At 51.4% G+C, this 16,441-nt stretch overlaps 2 protein-coding genes across 7 annotated transcripts; both read left to right on the top strand.

The window, feature by feature from the left end:
• The first annotated feature begins 1,049 nt into the window (after positions 1 to 1,049).
• Positions 1,050 to 10,892, top strand: MAPK1IP1L (mitogen-activated protein kinase 1 interacting protein 1 like). Of its 5 annotated transcripts, none has more exons than XM_085549678.1 (4): positions 1,050 to 1,127; positions 6,507 to 6,614; positions 6,999 to 7,712; positions 8,281 to 10,892. In XM_085549678.1, the coding sequence occupies exons 3-4, from the start codon at positions 7,372 to 7,374 to the stop codon at positions 8,318 to 8,320; spliced, it is 381 nt and encodes a 126-aa protein (XP_085405804.1). In that variant the 5' UTR covers positions 1,050 to 1,127; positions 6,507 to 6,614; positions 6,999 to 7,371; the 3' UTR covers positions 8,321 to 10,892. The 5 variants fall into 5 exon arrangements, with proteins under 5 accessions (XP_085405804.1, XP_085405805.1, XP_015721350.1 ...); XM_085549679.1 differs by having other exon boundaries at positions 6,507 to 6,647; XM_015865864.3 differs by lacking the exon at positions 6,507 to 6,614 and adding an exon at positions 6,452 to 6,479.
• A 2,562-nt stretch (positions 10,893 to 13,454) lies between these two features.
• On the top strand, positions 13,455 to 16,256 carry LGALS3 (galectin 3). 2 transcript variants are annotated; one of them, XM_085549677.1, is made up of 7 exons: positions 13,455 to 13,487; positions 14,503 to 14,524; positions 14,863 to 15,052; positions 15,092 to 15,186; positions 15,407 to 15,495; positions 15,654 to 15,822; positions 15,991 to 16,256. In XM_085549677.1, exons 2-7 carry the CDS (start codon positions 14,507 to 14,509, stop codon positions 16,144 to 16,146), a joined length of 717 nt encoding a protein of 238 aa, XP_085405803.1. In that variant the 5' UTR covers positions 13,455 to 13,487; positions 14,503 to 14,506; the 3' UTR covers positions 16,147 to 16,256. The 2 variants fall into 2 exon arrangements, with proteins under 2 accessions (XP_085405803.1, XP_015721351.2); XM_015865865.3 differs by having other exon boundaries at positions 14,863 to 15,186.
• The last annotated feature ends 185 nt before the right edge of the window (positions 16,257 to 16,441 follow it).

Raw genomic sequence — 16,441 nt, 5'->3', positions numbered from 1 at the left:
GGAGCCCTCAGTACAAAAAAGACATGGAGATTTTGGAAAGGGTCCAGAGGAGGGACAGGAAGATGATCAGGGGGCTGGAGCACCTCCCCTATGAGGACAGGCTGAGGGAGTTGGGTTTGTTCAGCCTGGAGAAGAGAAGGTTGCGGGGTGACCTCATTGCAGCCTTTCAGTACCTGATGGGAACTTACTCCCAGGAGGGGAGTAAACTCTTGGAAAGGGCTGACAATAGCAGGACACGGGGAAACGGTTTTAAGTTGAAAGAGGGAAGATTTAGGTTGGATGTCAGGGGGAAGTTCTTCACTAGGAGAGTGGTTAGGCCCTGGAACAGGCTGCCCAGGGAGGTTGTGGATGCCCTGTCCTTGGAGGTGTTCAAGGCCAGGTTGGACGGGGCCCTGGGCAACCTGATCTAGTAAAGGTGTATGTTTGGTGGCCCTGCCAGGCAGGGGGTTGGAACTACATGATCCTTGAGGTCCCTTCCAACCCGGGTCATTCTGTGGTTCACAACAAGCAGCAGCGCTCCCTTTCCAGCTCCATCCAGTTCATCTCATCTCCTCAATAGGGCGCATTTGCACTTTGAACCAGTTTTATGACTTTATCTTTACTTCAACAAGCTTCTGCCTTGAGAAAGAGCACTTATTAACTCGGCACAGCGTCACTTTTGGATGTTGTGTTGAGGAATATGATTTAGGCGGGAAGTATTGGTAATACTTGGACTAGATGATCTTCTAGATCTTTTCCAACCTTGATAATTCTGTGATTTTCAAAGTGATTTATTTGATGATCTCGCTGTTCCAGCCCATCCCCATCCCTGCAGGCATTCAAGGCCAGGCTGGATGTGGCTCTGGGCAGCCTGTGCTGCTGGTTGGTGACCCTGCACACAGCAGGGGGTCGCTCCTACAGCTGGGCAGGGCACAGTGTGTGTGGGGTGGGGGCTGAAGGAAGTAATGGCGGCATGGGGGCGGTGTTAATGGCAGCGGGCGGTGCTTCTGGTGCTCGCCCTTCCTGTCGCTGTTAGGGCGGGCCGTGTGACGCAGTTCCTGTTCCTCCTTGCCGTAGCGGTGTTGGTGGTGCTGCGGGCCGCCCGCTGCCTCCACTCCGGCCTGTGCTGCGCTGCGCTTCTACCGCAGGTACCGGCCCCAACACGGGCACCATCACACAGGGATGAGGGGTGGGGATGGAGGAACGGAGCTATGGGGTGCAGCGCCCCTCCCTACAGCCATAGGGCCGCCCCCGGGGGCTGCTGGGCCGTGCCCATCCAGGCCCTGTGCAGCGGGGCGGTGCCGAGGGTCGCGGCGCTGAGGGGAGGGGCGGGGAGCTGAGCTGGATGGGCTGGAACAGCGTTATAGGGCTCGGGGGGAGGGGAGCGACCTGCTGCGGCCGGGGGGTGTGCTGGGGGGATCTGGGCTCAGCCTGTGGATGGGTATAGAAATGATGTATAAATAACTGTGAAGCGTTTTACGTGGAGAGAAATGCAAGCGGTTATTGCGTCTGTACCTTCAGTGGGAGGGAGGGATACTGAGTTGGGCCTAAAAACCCACCTCTTAAATGGTTGAAGAGATGGGGTTGGACTCGATGATCTCTAGGGGTCCCTTCCAGCCCCTACAGTTCTGTGGTTCTGTGATGTCCCCAATCTGTTGTAGCTTGTGAGAAGTCGTTTCGTTGTCTCAGGTGGTGACTCACTGACAAAGGGAGCACAATGCACTATTGAAGAGCCCTGGACTGCTTATCAGCTGCTTATGAGCTGCTTATGAGCTGCTGATCTACCTGGGGAGCTGCTTATCTCCCGGGGAAGGGGTATTTTGAGGTGCATCCCATGGAAGGCACGAATCACCTCCTGCTGTTTGTTCAACCTTTTAGTCCGGGGATGTAGGAAACAAAAAGGCCTTTATTCTTTAAATAATAGCTCTTTAAAAAGGCACATCCCAAAGCTTCCCTTCCTTAGGTGGGACCGATGAGAGGAGAGGCACTGTAGGTGTTTTTGAAGCTGGAGTTCATTCAAGCAGATCTTAACAGTGTGAATTCAAACATGAAAAGGTACCAACCGTGTCCATTTATTGAGGCTGTATCCTGAAAAGCTTCCTGGAAAGGAATCTCTGCAGAAGGGTGTGGAGTTTAGTTCGTCATCGGTGAGGCTGATACTGGCAGATGACACAGAGTTTTGGTGTTGCTTTAAAAACAACCCGGTGCTGGAGGACCTTTGCTAAGTGCTCATGTTTAGCTGACAATTCACGAGTATATAGAGTTGATAGGAGGAAGATGGAGGTGATCACCCAGTCCCAACCCCCTGCTGTGTGCAGGGTCACCAACCAGCAGCCCAGGCTGCCCAGAGCCACATCCAGCCTGGCCTTGAATGCCTGCAGGGATGGGGCATCCACAGCCTCCTTGGGCAACCTGTTCCAGTGCGTCACCACCCTCTGGGTGGAAAACTTGCTCGTAAGTTGTGGCCAGGATTGAGCTTTGGCAATGGACACTTGCAGTTCTCAGCAGTGATTTCTAGTCGCTGGTTTGGGCATCATCTGTTTGTAAGCACCTGAAGTGATCAGGTCTCATCTTAGGAAGGGGGGTCAGCTGTGAAACGGAACAGCTTGTCTTATATGAAGGAACAGAACAGCTTACAATTCCTTCTGGCTGTATATTTTACAGGTCTTGGAAACTGGTAAGACTTGTGTTTTGAATTGTTTTTTCTGGTAGTGGGTAATTTATAGCAAAGGCGCTAACGAGCATCATTGTGGTTGTCATTGTGGATGAGATCAGTGCTGACAATCTGAAGCCTAAAAACCCTCCTTCTGCCTTCTTTTCCGTCAAAGCAGGCGTAGGAAAGAACAGAAAGATCAGCGCATCGAAAGCAGCTGCTAACTATGAATCTGTTGCTTTTCATCTTCGGTCTGACTGCCATTTATTCTCCTAATGGGTAAAGGCAGGTCAGTCTAAATGGTTGCACAGTGCTCGAGTGTGGCATCTTTTAGATGATCTTTTAGACCCTAAAAATGGAGAAGGGACAGCTATAAACTGCTGGTGCTTGAGGCCTAAATGGAGCAGCTGCAGTAGAAGCTGTCATTGGTTTCTTTTCCATTTGATCTGCGTAGCTGTGTTGGATAGTTACAGTTATGTGGGCAGGACTCCTGTTGTAGATGAGGTTTTGCTGGTAGGCATTAGTCATGTCACAGTGACAGAAGAAGCTCTTTGCTGATAGAGCTGTGCCACCCAGTGGAAATGCAGCTGTGCCTGTTGTTGCACTGAGGTTTTCTGTTGTTGTTTGGAAGATGATCTCAGGGGAGGCAACTCTGAAAGGGCAGATAACAGCAGGACAAGGGGAAATGGATTGAAGTTGAAGGAGGGAGGATTTAGGTTGGATATTGGGGGAAGATCTTTACTGTGAGAGTGGTGAGGTGCTGGAACAGCTGCCCAGAGAGGCTGTGGATGCCCCGTCCATCCCTGGAGGTGTTCAAGGCCAGGCTGGATGGGGCCCTGGGCAGCCTGGGCTGGTATCAATGTGGAGGTTGGTGGCCCTGCCTGTGGTGGGGGGTTGGAGCTTCGTGATCCTTGAGGTCCCTTCCAACCAGGGATAGTCTGTGATTCTGTGATCTTGGAGATGGGAACTGAATCTGTCACATCAATAGTGAGCAAAGTGCCGTGCAGCTGATGAAGTTATGAAAGCAGTTTGAGTTGCTTTAGCAAAAGAAGAAAGAAGGGTTTGGGGCAGCTCATTCTAATGGCAGTCACCAGGGACCGGTGATGGAGAAAAGCCAGGGAGGGCAAGAGCATGGGAAAAATGCTCCTGCATCGCTCATTTCCATGTGGTTCTGGTGGGAGCAGAGGGGACTCAGAGCCGAAAAAACACTTTGGGCTGTTTTAGGGCGGAGGCTGAAGGATTTAATTTGCCACATGGAGCATCAACCCCAGGGGGTTTTCACAGAGCTCTCTGAAGCTGGCCATGGATTCACATGGTGTTCAATACTGCAGGTAGGATTGGCCTGGCAGTGCTGCACATCTCAGCCTTTGTCCTGCCTGATAACCTGCCATTCTTACCTGCATGTTGTTAAATTCCAGTGATTAGTGGCAACTTGATGGCTGCCCTGGGGGCCTTGGACTCTTGTCTGCAGGCTGCTTTGTCTGTAGTTTCAGGGTAGGTGTGCTGGAAATCCTCCATGTCAAGTTTCAGTTCAGGGCAAAGGGTGGGGGATTTCTGCTCCTCACTCCTGTCCTTTGCTTTATCTCAGACATCTTTGCTCTTTTGCCTCACTTCGATTTGATGCTTCTGGCCCTGGGTTGTGTCTGGAGCTGCAGGCTGAGCACTTGTGCAAAGCAAAGGGTGCTGCCAGGGGCGTTGGCCAGCACAGCACAAAGGAAATGTTGTCTTGCAGCAGTGTGGATGCAAGCAGGACTTGGGATTTAATGCTGTTAGTTCAGTAGTCTTTCTCCTGCCTGCCACGTTACTTAAACTCCTTGAATCTTCCTCCTTCCATTCACTCTACTTTTCTCCTCTGCCCCAAGGAAACGCAATCTGAAGTAGAGCTTAAATATGGCAGTAGGAAATGTCTGATCCATGGACCAGCTTTTCTCTATACAGTGCAGGAGCTCCAAGCCCATTTGTTAACCATGTGGTCACTCAAAGCCTCATCAATGCAGCAGTGTATATTCTGAGATGGTGAGCCCGTGTGTTGGCAGTGGGGACCCTGAGGTCTCCAGTCCAGCAATGTCAGACTCTATTTCTGAGCACGTGGATGCCCCGTGCCGTGCTCCTGTAATAGAACTGATAGCTCCACTGAGGTCTTGATTGGAGTTGTGCTGTGCAGCTGGGATGGCGTATGGATTCTAGATGGGTTTGTATGTTGTATGTGCCTACCAGGACCAGAATGACTCCCTTATTAAATGACGGTGGCAGCGTGCAGATGAAATGGGTGTTTGAAAAGCGTCCCCAAAGTGGGCCATCCTGTCTGCCTGAGGATCCTTGACACGCTTGGCTCTGTCTCAGTTATGCCAAATGTTGCTCCCGTCTGCTTGCCAAAGTGAGAGAGCCACTAAATCTTATCAGGAGCTCCGCTTTGCTGCAGGCTTTCTCCTAACAGCCACACAGCAGAATTGTTTCCTTAATTTTCACAGCACAGAAGCCTTTGGAAACCATCAGCTGGTAAATATGGGGGATTTTTGCTGGCATGTTGCAGGCAGGGCTCTTTCTGCCGTAGCCATCCATTACTTCAGCTTCCATTCATTACCATTTCTCATACAGATGATGGGATTTCCTTCCAGGTTACCCTTTGGGTCTGACTCCTCTCTTCCCTCTCCCCCTTGCAGCATATATTCTAACTCTCTCCATAGTGTTTTCCAGTCCCTTGTAGATCTGTTTCTCAGATGGTCTGTGCCATCCCATAACTTCACCTACAGATGAAGTTCACTCTGTTTCTGCAGGGCTTTGGTTGCCTGGTGGGATCGTTGCTGGGAAATGTGTGGTGCTGTCAGGAAAGTAAAGCTTAGGTAATAAAATGGCAAACGTAATTCCATAGAGATAAATGTGATGTGATTCAGAGCTCTTGAATGTGAAATGACACGCATCGCTTCATATATAAAACGACGGGCTGACCCTTAACACTGAAGAATAAAGTACTGCTGCAGGAGTCAGTTTCAGCAGTGAACAAAAAGAAGATCAAACATTAAGTGTTGGGCAGGAAATAGAGGGCGAACCAGAACGTCATTAAGGAACTGTATAAATCAGTGGCTCTCTGAAATCTTGGATTCATTCTGGCTCTTTCTTGTCATTCATCTTAAGAGCTACAAAAGCATTGGAGAAACCTCAAAGAGAAGCAGTGAGGATACACGAGGGGATGGAGCAGGTGCTAAGCAAGGGTCAGTGGCATCAGCTCCATATCAGCATGGAGAAGGAAGGGCTGAAAGGGAGTGGGAAGAGCACACAATAATGAGCAGAGCAGCACAGGGGCCTTCCTTCTGTCTGCATTCAATACTGCTTAGCTGAAGTTAGTGGAAGCAAATAGGAGCATCCACAGACTTTTAGTGCATTTAAAACCCACATTTAGTACTTCTGAAAATAAGACCCGAATGGGGGTGTGATGGTGTTTAATTTTAGGGGCATTGACTTCAACAACTTCTCCTGGTTTAGAAAAGAGCCTGGATACCTGCTGGCATTGCTGTAGGGGCTGCTTGTTGGGCATGAATACCTGAAATAGTTTATCTTAGTGTCCTGAGCCATTGATACTATGAGCAATTAACACTGCATGGATCCCATCTGAGCTGAGGTGGAGGCTGTATTGAGGGAGAGCATTTGGGTGGCTGCTGTGTGTATGGACCCCAGTCAATGGGATGGAACCATGTTTGAGGCTCTGCCAGCTGGACGTCCCTTTGGGTTTGAATGAGACCGATATTGAATCCTTGCTGAACTCATCCTCAATGTACTTTCTTTTCAAGGAATTTCACTTTATTTTACCTTGCTTTTCAGCATAATGTCTGGAACTGATGATTTTTCGGTAAGTAACGGCTTTTTGTTCCCGAAGGTGCCAGTTGCTTCGTTCTGTTCAGACGCTTCTATGAGAAGAAGGGCAGCGCGCAGCTGAGATGACTGCCTGGGCATTGCACTAACAGCTCTTTGCTCTGGGGCAGAGGTAACAGACTGTGGCCTCCGGGTGTGAATTCAGGTGCCTCGAAGGTTCTTTTCTGTGGTGGTTCTCACAGGGGGGTGCTGTCCTAATAGCACCAGAGTAGCTACAATGGAAACTTACTGCACATTCTTCTTCCTGGGTTTGTACTGGGGTTGTTTATTGCTGAGGGTTGCCTTTTATCTTTGGCTTTAGAGCTGTGGCATGTCAGGATGCTTCTTCTTTAATGACAGAAGCTGCACAAAGTGAATGTAGTGCTCTCTGTGCAGCAGCATGTAGCTCTTTCTCCTCCCATTCTGGCAACTGAAATGCATACGGATAGTGGGTGACTGTGGGCAACCATCCCCTCCAGCAGGTATCTCCCATGCTCACGACTGCTCTCTCTCTCAGTTGGCAGATGCTTTACCTGATCAGTCTCCTGCTAAAACCTCCAAAGTGAGCAGTGCCAAACCCGGCCAGCAGCCCTCCCAGCCGCCGCAGGGTTGGCCGCCATCGAATCCTTGGAACAACCCGAGCGCTCCCCCTGCTGGGCCCACAGCGCTGCCGCCAAACACGTCCGCTTCCAACGTGCCCTTCGGCCCCCCGCCTACAGGAATGTATCCTTCAATGCCCCCTGGACCGCCTGCTCCATTTCCTCCTCCTCCTACCGGACCCTCTTGCCCTCCTCCCGGAGGTCCATATCCACCCCCAGCAGTGCCAGGTCCCGTCCCACCGGGGCAGTATCCTCCGCCAAACATGCCCTTTCCAGAGCTTCCAAGACCTTATGGCGGTCCGACGGAGCCAGCTGCGCCTCCCGCTCCCGTTGGGCCGTGGGGATCCATGCCCTCTGGAGCATGGGGACCGACAATGGGAGGGCAGTATCCTGCACCCAGCATGCCATATCCACCCCCGGGGCCATACTCTGCTCCCACCCAGACTCCAGGGGCAGCGCCAACAGTACCATGGGGTACAGTCCCACCTGGAACGTGGGGACCTTCACCGCCAGGTCCGTTTCCTCCACCCACAGGATCGTACCCGGCTCCAGGACTGTATCCTACGCCCCCTAATCCTTTTCAAGTGCCATCTGGTCCTGCTGGTGCTCCATCAATGCCAGGTGGTCCCCATGTGAGTATATACGCTGGATGTGGCTCTGGGCAGCCTGGTCTGGTGGTTGGTGACCCTGTATGTAGCAGGGGGGTTGGAACTGGGTGATGGTTGTGGTCCTTTTCAAGCCAGACAGTTCTAGGATTTAGTTTTTGTCATCAATGACTTAAATCTTGACACTTTTAAGCATGGAAATTGGGTAGTGTCAGACCTATTGATGCAGGTAAGAACTCTAAGGGCTTATCCATGTAGTCAGTGGATTAGCAGCCAGTTTTCTGCTTAAACATTTAACTGCATGTGTCAGAATGGCCACATTCTGTCAAGCTGGTGTTGCACTGTTGTGGTCTTTCCACTTCTTGGGAAGCCTTTAAAAGACAGAGAAAAATAAAGGGGGGAAAAGCCTTGCAGTGTAACACTGAGATATGAAAGCTACTCTAGTCTGTGCAGTGTGGAGAGATTGCTCCCAGGACACATAAGGGAATAACACACTGTCAACTTGAATGTTCTCTAGCTAAGGAGCTTTGTAACTGTGAATGAACCGCTTGGTGAAGGCCCTGTAATGACCATGAATTCTCATTGTCTCTTGCAGCCTTACCGTTGAATACGTTCTGGGCAACAAAGTACTGTAGCTTTCCACCTTCATCCACTACTTACAGAGATTTTTACAGTTTTTGTTTCAGTAATGTTTGGGGCTATGAAGAATACTTGCCTCTTGTATGTGCATTTGAGGTATGAAGGAGCAGTTTAGCAATTTGCATAACATTAACTTGCTCGTATGCTGGTGTAATTGTTTGGTTTAATATAAACGAGCTACGAAGAGCAGAAGAGAAGCTGAAATCTGTGGTTCTTACTCTGGCAAACATCCCTTGGGGGGAAGGAGAGCTGCCAAGTGAGGATTCCAAAGAGTCGGGCACGAGGACTCGCGAGTCAAAAAGCAGCTGAAATATCCACGAATGCTTTTAAGTCTTGTTGCCAGACTGATGCTGGCTGCTGATGGATGGCTGGTCACACCTTGTCTGTTTGCAGGTTATTCTAAACAATGTCCAATAAAAGAATATTACGAGATTTTTGTCAAGAAATGTCATTTTGGAACGTGCTGCACTAATGGGCGACGGAAGAGACGGAGCGCGTGAACTCGGATGGCTTCCTCAGCATTTTGTATATACCCACCAGGATTGTTCATTCCAGGACTGAGGAGGAGAAGACGTGCTTGGAAATGCTTGCTCTGACTGGTCAGCACCCTGCTGGCTTTTGCAGACAGGTATTTCTGTGCACGCAGAGTGACCTGGATGTGCAGCTCCCTTTGAATCAAGCAGTGTGAGTTTCGTGCATGCCAATGAGGACTTTTCGTTTTGCCTGGTTCTCGTTCTGTGCTGGTTGGAGGTTTGACTTGGTCTGTGTAAAGATTTCATTCCCATATAGGTAAAGTACTTCCCTGTATTCTAACCTGACTTCTGGTTGTTTCAAATCTGACTGCTCTGCCGGGTTGTGTAAACTCAGCAGGTGTTGTCAGAGTCCATAGAAACTGAACTCGAGCTTCAAAGCTGAACAAAAGCAGCCCGGTCCATTCCATTCCCAGCAGGTTTTGGTGGGGCCTCGCAGATCCCCTGTGCCATCCTTACTGCCACAGCTTGGGGCGAGCACGTCTCATTGGGGCTCCACTGAACATGGGAATGGAGAGCAGCGCTCTGTGCCCAGCCGGCTGCCTGCATACCTCACTGAGAAAGCAAAGCTGGGGAAGAACTGAATGTTTCGAAGCCTGTGTGCTGCTGTGTGGCTGTCCCTGCTCTGGGGGGCACTGCAGTGTTAAATTCTTGCCATATCTGTGCTGGGGTGTCTGCTGGTGTAACGTTACTGAGGCACGGCCACGTGTTGGTGAGGAGCTCTGGTGGTGCTTCATAGCCTGGATTTCACCATGGACATTTTGTTTGTCCCCAGATGGGGGTATCCTGACATAGCCTCTGTAGGTAGAATTAGGAACTGATATTGCTTAACATGGTAGCTCGTTAGGGAGTCTTTGTATTGTGGAACTGTGAAAGCAAGTTCATTTGCTTCCCATACCTTCCCATGGCTTCCTGCATGCGTACGATGAACTTCCTCAGAACAAGTGGGGTGACCTGCTGGTGGTGCCTGTTGGCTGGCCCAGCCCTCATGGCAAAGCTTTGCAGAATGGGAGCTGTGGCTCCTTTTAATCTGCCCCAAAAGCTGAAGGTACATGCATCTTTTATCTTCTAAGGATGGGAAGACAGTACTGGACCTGAAGAGAAATGCTTGGGTATAAAAGCCAGCTCCAACCCGAGGAATCAGAACCCAAAGTGTCAGTATTACCTTAAACAAACCCCTGGGCCTCCCCAGCAGCATGCTGCGCTTCGATCTCGGCAAGACCAATTACAGTTAAACACAGTAGAACACTGCCTACGTCTGCTCAAGTGCTTTTAATTTCAGTACCTGCAGCCTTAGGTTATAAACCAATGTGATGAACAACAGCTGCCCCACGGGAGCAGGTCGTGCAGCACGCTCTGGTTTCACGCTGCACCCGTGTGTCCTTGGGGGGAGCAGGAAGAGGTAGGAAAGGAGAGAGCAGCAAACAAGGAGTGACTCAGGAGGGGATTTGTGCTGGTAACCGGGTGTGCAGCTTCTTCCTGAAGTAGGCAGGGTTTATTACTGGAACATTTAGGCTCAAATTCACTATATATGGGATGTTTTAGGTTTGTTTTTTTTCCCCCCTCCAATGTATATTCGTATTTCTTGAGGTTACGAGAACTGTTTCATAAGCCCTTTGTTTTTGTGAGCCAAGTTCTTTGCCTAGCAGTGGAAAAAAAAGGGTATTCCTGTTCAATCTATGGTGTAAAAACTCGAGCTGTCACTATATGCCGTGTAGTAACTTTATCCCACGTTCTGTCGAGTGAGTGTGAGCAACTTCTGGCCTGGCGCTTTTTGCAATGGAGTTCCACCATTTCTATGCATCCTTTGAGTTCGATCGCTGAGAAGTCAGTTCTGTGCTTTGAGGTTCGCCATCCCGCCTTGGTTTCCGACATGAAATAGAAGCAATCAATCAATCACATTTTGGAGTAGAGATTTCTCACCTGCTGCTGTATTTCCTTTAGCCGGGCTCTCGCTGTCCGATCAATCCAGGATTTGATATATTTTGGAGATGCTGTCACTTTTGTATCAGATTAGACATTAAACGTATTTTCAAGACTGTTGTGTTCACTGTTCTTCACTCACAGCCTTGGACGTGCTTGTGTAGCTCTCTCTCTTTCTTTCTCTTTCTCTCTTGCCTTGAATTAAACAGTAAAGAAACAGGACATCCTTGGTTTGCAACGACTGAATATAAACTCACAATTATTTGACTGCTGTGTTTCTTCCTCTTCCTTTTGTGGTCAGGGCTGTGCGTGAATCAGGATGGTTTGGGTTGGAAGGGTGATCCAATCTCCTGCCACCACCAGGGGTCGCCAAACTCCACATTAACGCGATGAGCCATTGGCCATGAGTTGGATCTGGTAGCGCAAGAGCTGAACGCAGCTGAGCTGGCACTGGATGGTGCTCTGCTGCTGCTCTCCAGTGTCTGATAAAGGGTGTCTCTCTATGGGGTGACACGGAGCAAAAGCTGCTCATCAACCACAAGCTCTAAAGGGCACAATGAGCTGCTGAGTAAACGAGCTGCTGGCTGCACGTAGTGAGCCCTGCAGAGAGCAGTGCTGCTGTTTGAGAGCCCTCCTGGGGGAACTCAGCTTGAGACGTCTCCATCAGTGCACCCAATGGATTTAATAAGTAATAGGAGAGAAATACGGCGCTGTTTGGGGGTGAGGTGAGCTGCTGTGCTGGGGTGGATCCTGGATTCATCACACGGTGCCTTTGGGTTGCACAGGAGATGGCACTGAAACTCTGCATAGACCTGTATCCAACTGCATTGGATTCAGAGGGGGTTGGGGGCTGTGGTTGACCTTCACTGACACCAATTGCTTGAGGTTCTTTTGGCCTGTGCTCTTATTGCCCAGCAGAAAGGATCTACAAAGGCAGCAGGTCGGCAATGAGCAGCTTTTGGTCTCTTAGGTGTTAAATGAGGGGGTGTGAGAACACAGTTTCCAGTTGTGCTGGAGAGGCTTTGGTTGGCCATGGAGGAGCTTCTTGGTGCAGATGGGCTGGGTCAGGCACTGGGGCGGTGATGGAGCTCCCCATCCCTGGAGGTGCAGGGAGGTGGGGTTCACTGCTAGGGCTGATGGTTGGACTCAATGACCTCGAAGGTTTTTGCCAGCCTGGGTGGTTTGCAGTTTTATGGGCTCACTAAAATCCAAACAGCCCTATAAAATAGACGGGAATCATTCATTTCCAGTCAGCAGTTTCTGGGTTTGATGTGATTTAAGCCCATGTAAATAACTCTCCCATTCAGGTGGGGACTTTTGCCTCTGGGGGAATTCAGTGTCCTCAGGGATGACAGAAACACACAGAATCACAGAATGGGTTGTAAAGGCCCATAATGTTCATCCAGCTCCAACCCTGCTGTGTGCAGGTACCAACCAGCAGCCCAGGCTGCCCAGAGCCACATCCCCCACTTGGTTTTACGCACTTCTTCATCTTCAACGACCTCTTTGCCCTCTCCTCCCTTCCCAACCTGAGCTGTGCAGCCCATTGACCCAGCTGGCAGCCGCACAGCAAACATCGCTACGAGGCAATCACGCCAAATCCCCTCAATAAACGGAGTTTAACAGGCTGAAGCTCTGTGGATGATTGCAGGGCAGCCTATCAAGGGCCGTTCCTAGAGGGAAATGCGGAGTGCTGGGCGCTGCTTTAAGGTGCGGCGGTGCCGGGATGTCCTGGGAAAGCAGCGCAGGGGGTGGGGGAGCGCACAGGGCTCAGCTGCACTGCTCAGCTCCGGTTTGATTCAGGATTGCCATCAAACAATGCTATGGGATAAACCCGGGGGGGTTGGAACCAACCCATCAGCCCCGCAGTTCCGTTCCTCGATGCTGCAGCTGCCCCACGGCGCTGCGTGCAAAGGCTTTTTGAGCCCGTTCAGGTGAACGAAGGAACGGAGCCACGCTCAGATTCCGTTTCCTGTTTTCAGTTCTGATTTCGTAACACTGTGGCCGTTGTGTAACTGCAGCAGGAGGAGAAAAACAGGAGAACCTCTCGGAAAAGAGCCCCATCCTGGGCTGTGCACCATCAGCCTGCACTGCACTGCACAGCACAGCACTGCATAGCACAGCACTGCATTGCATAGCATTGCATAGCACAGCACAGCACAGCACAGCATAGCACTGCATTGCATAGCACTGCATTGCATTGCATAGCACAGCACAGCACAGCACAGCACAGCACAGCACAGCATAGCACTGCATTGCATAGCACTGCATTGCATTGCATAGCACAGCACAGCTGCCATGGCTCCATCTGATCAATCAGGAGTGAGTCCAACCCGCTGTGCTGGTCTCCTGCCCTGGGCCATCGGCTGCCGCTCGTTCTCCGAGTTCTTTCCCAGCCTTGTTGGTTTTATGGCTCTATGATCCCATGACTCACGCCGGGCGCTGCCGTGGTGGGTGATGACCCGCAATGAGCCGGAGCCATCGATGCGTCCGAGCCCTCGGTTCTCGATGTGGTGACGTTTCTAACAGCTGGGAGGGGACGCCGCGGGTGTCGTGGTGCTGCGCTGCCCGTGGGGCTGGGCTCTGCTCTGTGCTCAATGCTCCGTGCTCTGTGCTCCGCCCCGGGGCCGGGCAGCTCCGGGTGGGGATATTGCCCGGCCCCAACATAGAGCCCGACACCCCGCCTTGGTGAGCGGCCCGACAGCTGCAGGTAGGGGAGTAGGGGAGCTCTGGGACTGCGGGTACCGGGTTGGACGGAGCTGCCACCCCTGGGCAGTTGGGTTGTACGGCTTTGCCCCCCATCCTGCACGTTGCTTTGCTTCTAAACCCAAATGGTTTCCCAATGAAGGGTTCTCCCAAAGGCTGAGCCGGGTGTCGACACGGTTTGGACTCGATGATCTTAGATGTCTTTTCCAGCCTTAACCGCTCTATGAATTATAAAGTGGGACTTTCAGGACTCGGGGGGTTCGTTGGCACCTGCCTGGCCGTGCTGGGACAGCCCAACTTGGAGAGGCCCGTCCTGCACCATGGGAAGCAGAGGGGTGGGAAAAGCAGAGGGCAAAATCCTGCACGGCAAAGTGGGGGCAGCTGAAAGTCATCGCTGCCAGTTGGTGCCTGAAGGGCTGCTTGGAAGTCACTGCTTCAAGTCACTGCTTGAAAGTCACTGCTTGAAAGTCACGCAGGCTCTGCATTGCATTTTGCTGGGGAAAGAGTTTGGTGCTGGGGAAACTCAGCTTGATTTCCGTATTGCTGTAGCAGCCCGGCTGGGTTTACTCAGCCCTTGGTGTTACTCAGCCCTTGGTGTTGCTCAGTGTTGCTTTAGAAGAGAACTAAACTTTGCCACTTTCCATTCGGAATTTTCCTTTTTCCCTCCCATTTCTGCCTCTCCCCGTTTATTTCCCCCCCTTCTCTCTTTGCTCATGAATGCACTCTTTGATAGCAGCAATTCAGCCTCAGGCCGCAGTGTTTCTGCACGGCGCAGCTTCGCCTTTTGGGGTGGCTGTAAATCCCATCGCAGCCCACGTGTCCCCATAGGGATGGCACAGGGGGGTCCCCCTATAGGACCCTCCTCTCCCATCCCATCCCAGCTGCAGACCAGGCTCTTTGGGTTTGGAACCGTGTGGCACCTCTGGGCCTGGTTATGGTGTAGATGGTGAATCACAACCAGCCGTGTAAGCTGGGAGGGCAATAAAACGACTTCCCATCCTTTGTCTTTTTTGTTATAGGACAATGTCAGACGGTTTCTCTGTGAGTATCGGCTCCTTCCAACACACAGGGCTCTGTGGGGGCACTGCACGGAGGTGGGGACCTGCAGTGGGGAAATCATCACTGCGGGTGTTTGGGAAGTTGGGGATGTGGCACTGAGGGCGGATGCTGATTGTGAAGGTCTTTTCCAACCGTAATGATTTGGTGATTCTATGATTCCACGTTGCTGCCAATCCGTGTAACACCAATCAAGGTGCATTCAAGGACTTTGGGGCTCTCAGCACCAGCACCCGGTGTTGTGCAGGCCATGCAGGTCAGGTGCTGGCAGCCCCACTGGATTCTGCTTCTCTTCCCCCTCCTCCTCTCCCCTCCATCCCCAGCTCTCCGATGCTCTGCCTGCTCACAACCCTGGTGCCCCCCCACCCCAGGGCTGGAACCAGCCCCCGGGACCTGGGGCCTTTCCACCGTACCCTGGGTACCCAGGTGCTGGATACCCTGGAGCACCAGGACCGTACCCGGGGGCACCGGGACCACATCATGGACCTCCAGGACATCATGGACCACCAGGACATCATGGACCTCCAGGACCACACCATGGACCTCCAGGACCACATCATGGACCTCCAGGACCACACCATGGACCACCAGGACCATACCCTGGAGGACCAGCAGGACCATACTCTGGAACTCCATCCGCTCCACTGGTAACAGCTCTGTCCTATTTCAAGGGTTTCTGGTTCAGCAGTTCCTCATTGAGCTGGGTTGTGGGAGGGACCTGGAGCTGAATGTCCTCAGCAGGTTGCATGAGCAGTCAGTCACATTGCTGTCACATTGCTGTCACGCCAACACCCAGCCCTTGTCTGACAGTCCTGTGCTGCTCGTTAACCTGCTGTTGTGCTCACACCACATCCTTGTCCTCTGCAGAAAGTCCCCTACGATCTGCCCCTGCCATCAGGCCTGGTGCCTCGGCTGCTCATAACCATCACTGGGACCATCAACCCAAATCCCAACAGGTACAGACGGGCTGCAGCAGCGTTAAGGGGCAGAGTTCACTTTCTGAATGACATCCAGCTTCTCTGAAATCAAACGTGACACAAAATAGTCTCTTAAATCCTCCAGCACTGCTCTGTCGTTACCTGAAAAAGCAGCTCTTTGATTGTTGCCTTGGCAGGTTCTCGCTGGATTTCAAGAGGGGACAAGACATCGCCTTCCACTTCAACCCCCGTTTCAATGAAGACCACAAAAGGGTCATTGTCTGTAACTCAATGATCAACAACAACTGGGGGAAAGAGGAGAGAACAGCTCCTAGGTTCCCATTTGAACCTGGGTCCCCCTTCAAGGTAACAATAAAAGAAGGAAAGAAAAGCTGTTCTTCCCATTTCTCATTGCATTCTTTCTGCTGTCACTGTGCAGCTGTGGGGCATGTTGCTGTCAGGCTCTGTCCTGCAGTGCAGCAAAGACCGGTGCTCCTTGGTTCCATTCTGGCTCACTTGATGTTTCTATTCCAGCTCCAGGTGCTCTGTGAAGGGGATCACTTCAAGGTGGCAGCCAACGATGCTCATCTGCTGCAGTTCAACTTCCGTGAGAAGAGGCTGAACGAGGTGACCAAGCTCTGCATCGCTGGGGACATCACCCTCACCAGCGTCCTGACCTCCATGATTTAATCACTGAGCTGTGCCTTTAACACAAGCCCAGCACTCCTCAGAGAGCTGTGACAGCAGCGCCTTCCTGGGTGATTACTTTGAAGAAATAAAAAGCAATTCTCCAAGTAAAATTTGTTTGTGGTTGAGATACAAGCTGTATTTGGATGTGGTAGAAGCTGAGTTCTTGCTTTAGAAATGGAACCTCAGGATAATGACTCTGAGTCATTTCTGATGTGCAAGAATACACAGGAAAGCTGTCCATGACCTACAGGCTGTGGCCCTATAAATGAGTTACAATAGGGTTTAAGACTGCTGC

Source organism: Coturnix japonica, chromosome 5 (genome assembly GCF_054131305.1).
Source record: "Coturnix japonica strain WE chromosome 5, WE-NBRP24, whole genome shotgun sequence".
Classification (NCBI taxonomy): Eukaryota; Metazoa; Chordata; class Aves; order Galliformes; family Phasianidae; genus Coturnix; species Coturnix japonica.
The sequence above is the reverse complement of the archived record's forward strand: the minus strand, read 5'-3'. Positions and strand labels throughout refer to the sequence as shown.

Excerpts from the sequence above, each read along its gene's own strand:
- LGALS3 (XM_015865865.3), top strand. Across the intron at positions 15,187-15,406 it reads GAACTCCATCCGCTCCACTG|AAAGTCCCCTACGATCTGCC; the intron begins GTAACAGCTCTG and ends TGTCCTCTGCAG. Across the intron at positions 15,823-15,990 it reads AACCTGGGTCCCCCTTCAAG|CTCCAGGTGCTCTGTGAAGG; the intron begins GTAACAATAAAA and ends TTTCTATTCCAG.
- MAPK1IP1L (XM_015865864.3), top strand. The coding sequence starts at position 6,456 with ATGTCTGGAACTGATGATTTTTCG. Across the intron at positions 6,480-6,998 it reads CTGGAACTGATGATTTTTCG|TTGGCAGATGCTTTACCTGA; the intron begins GTAAGTAACGGC and ends TCTCTCTCTCAG.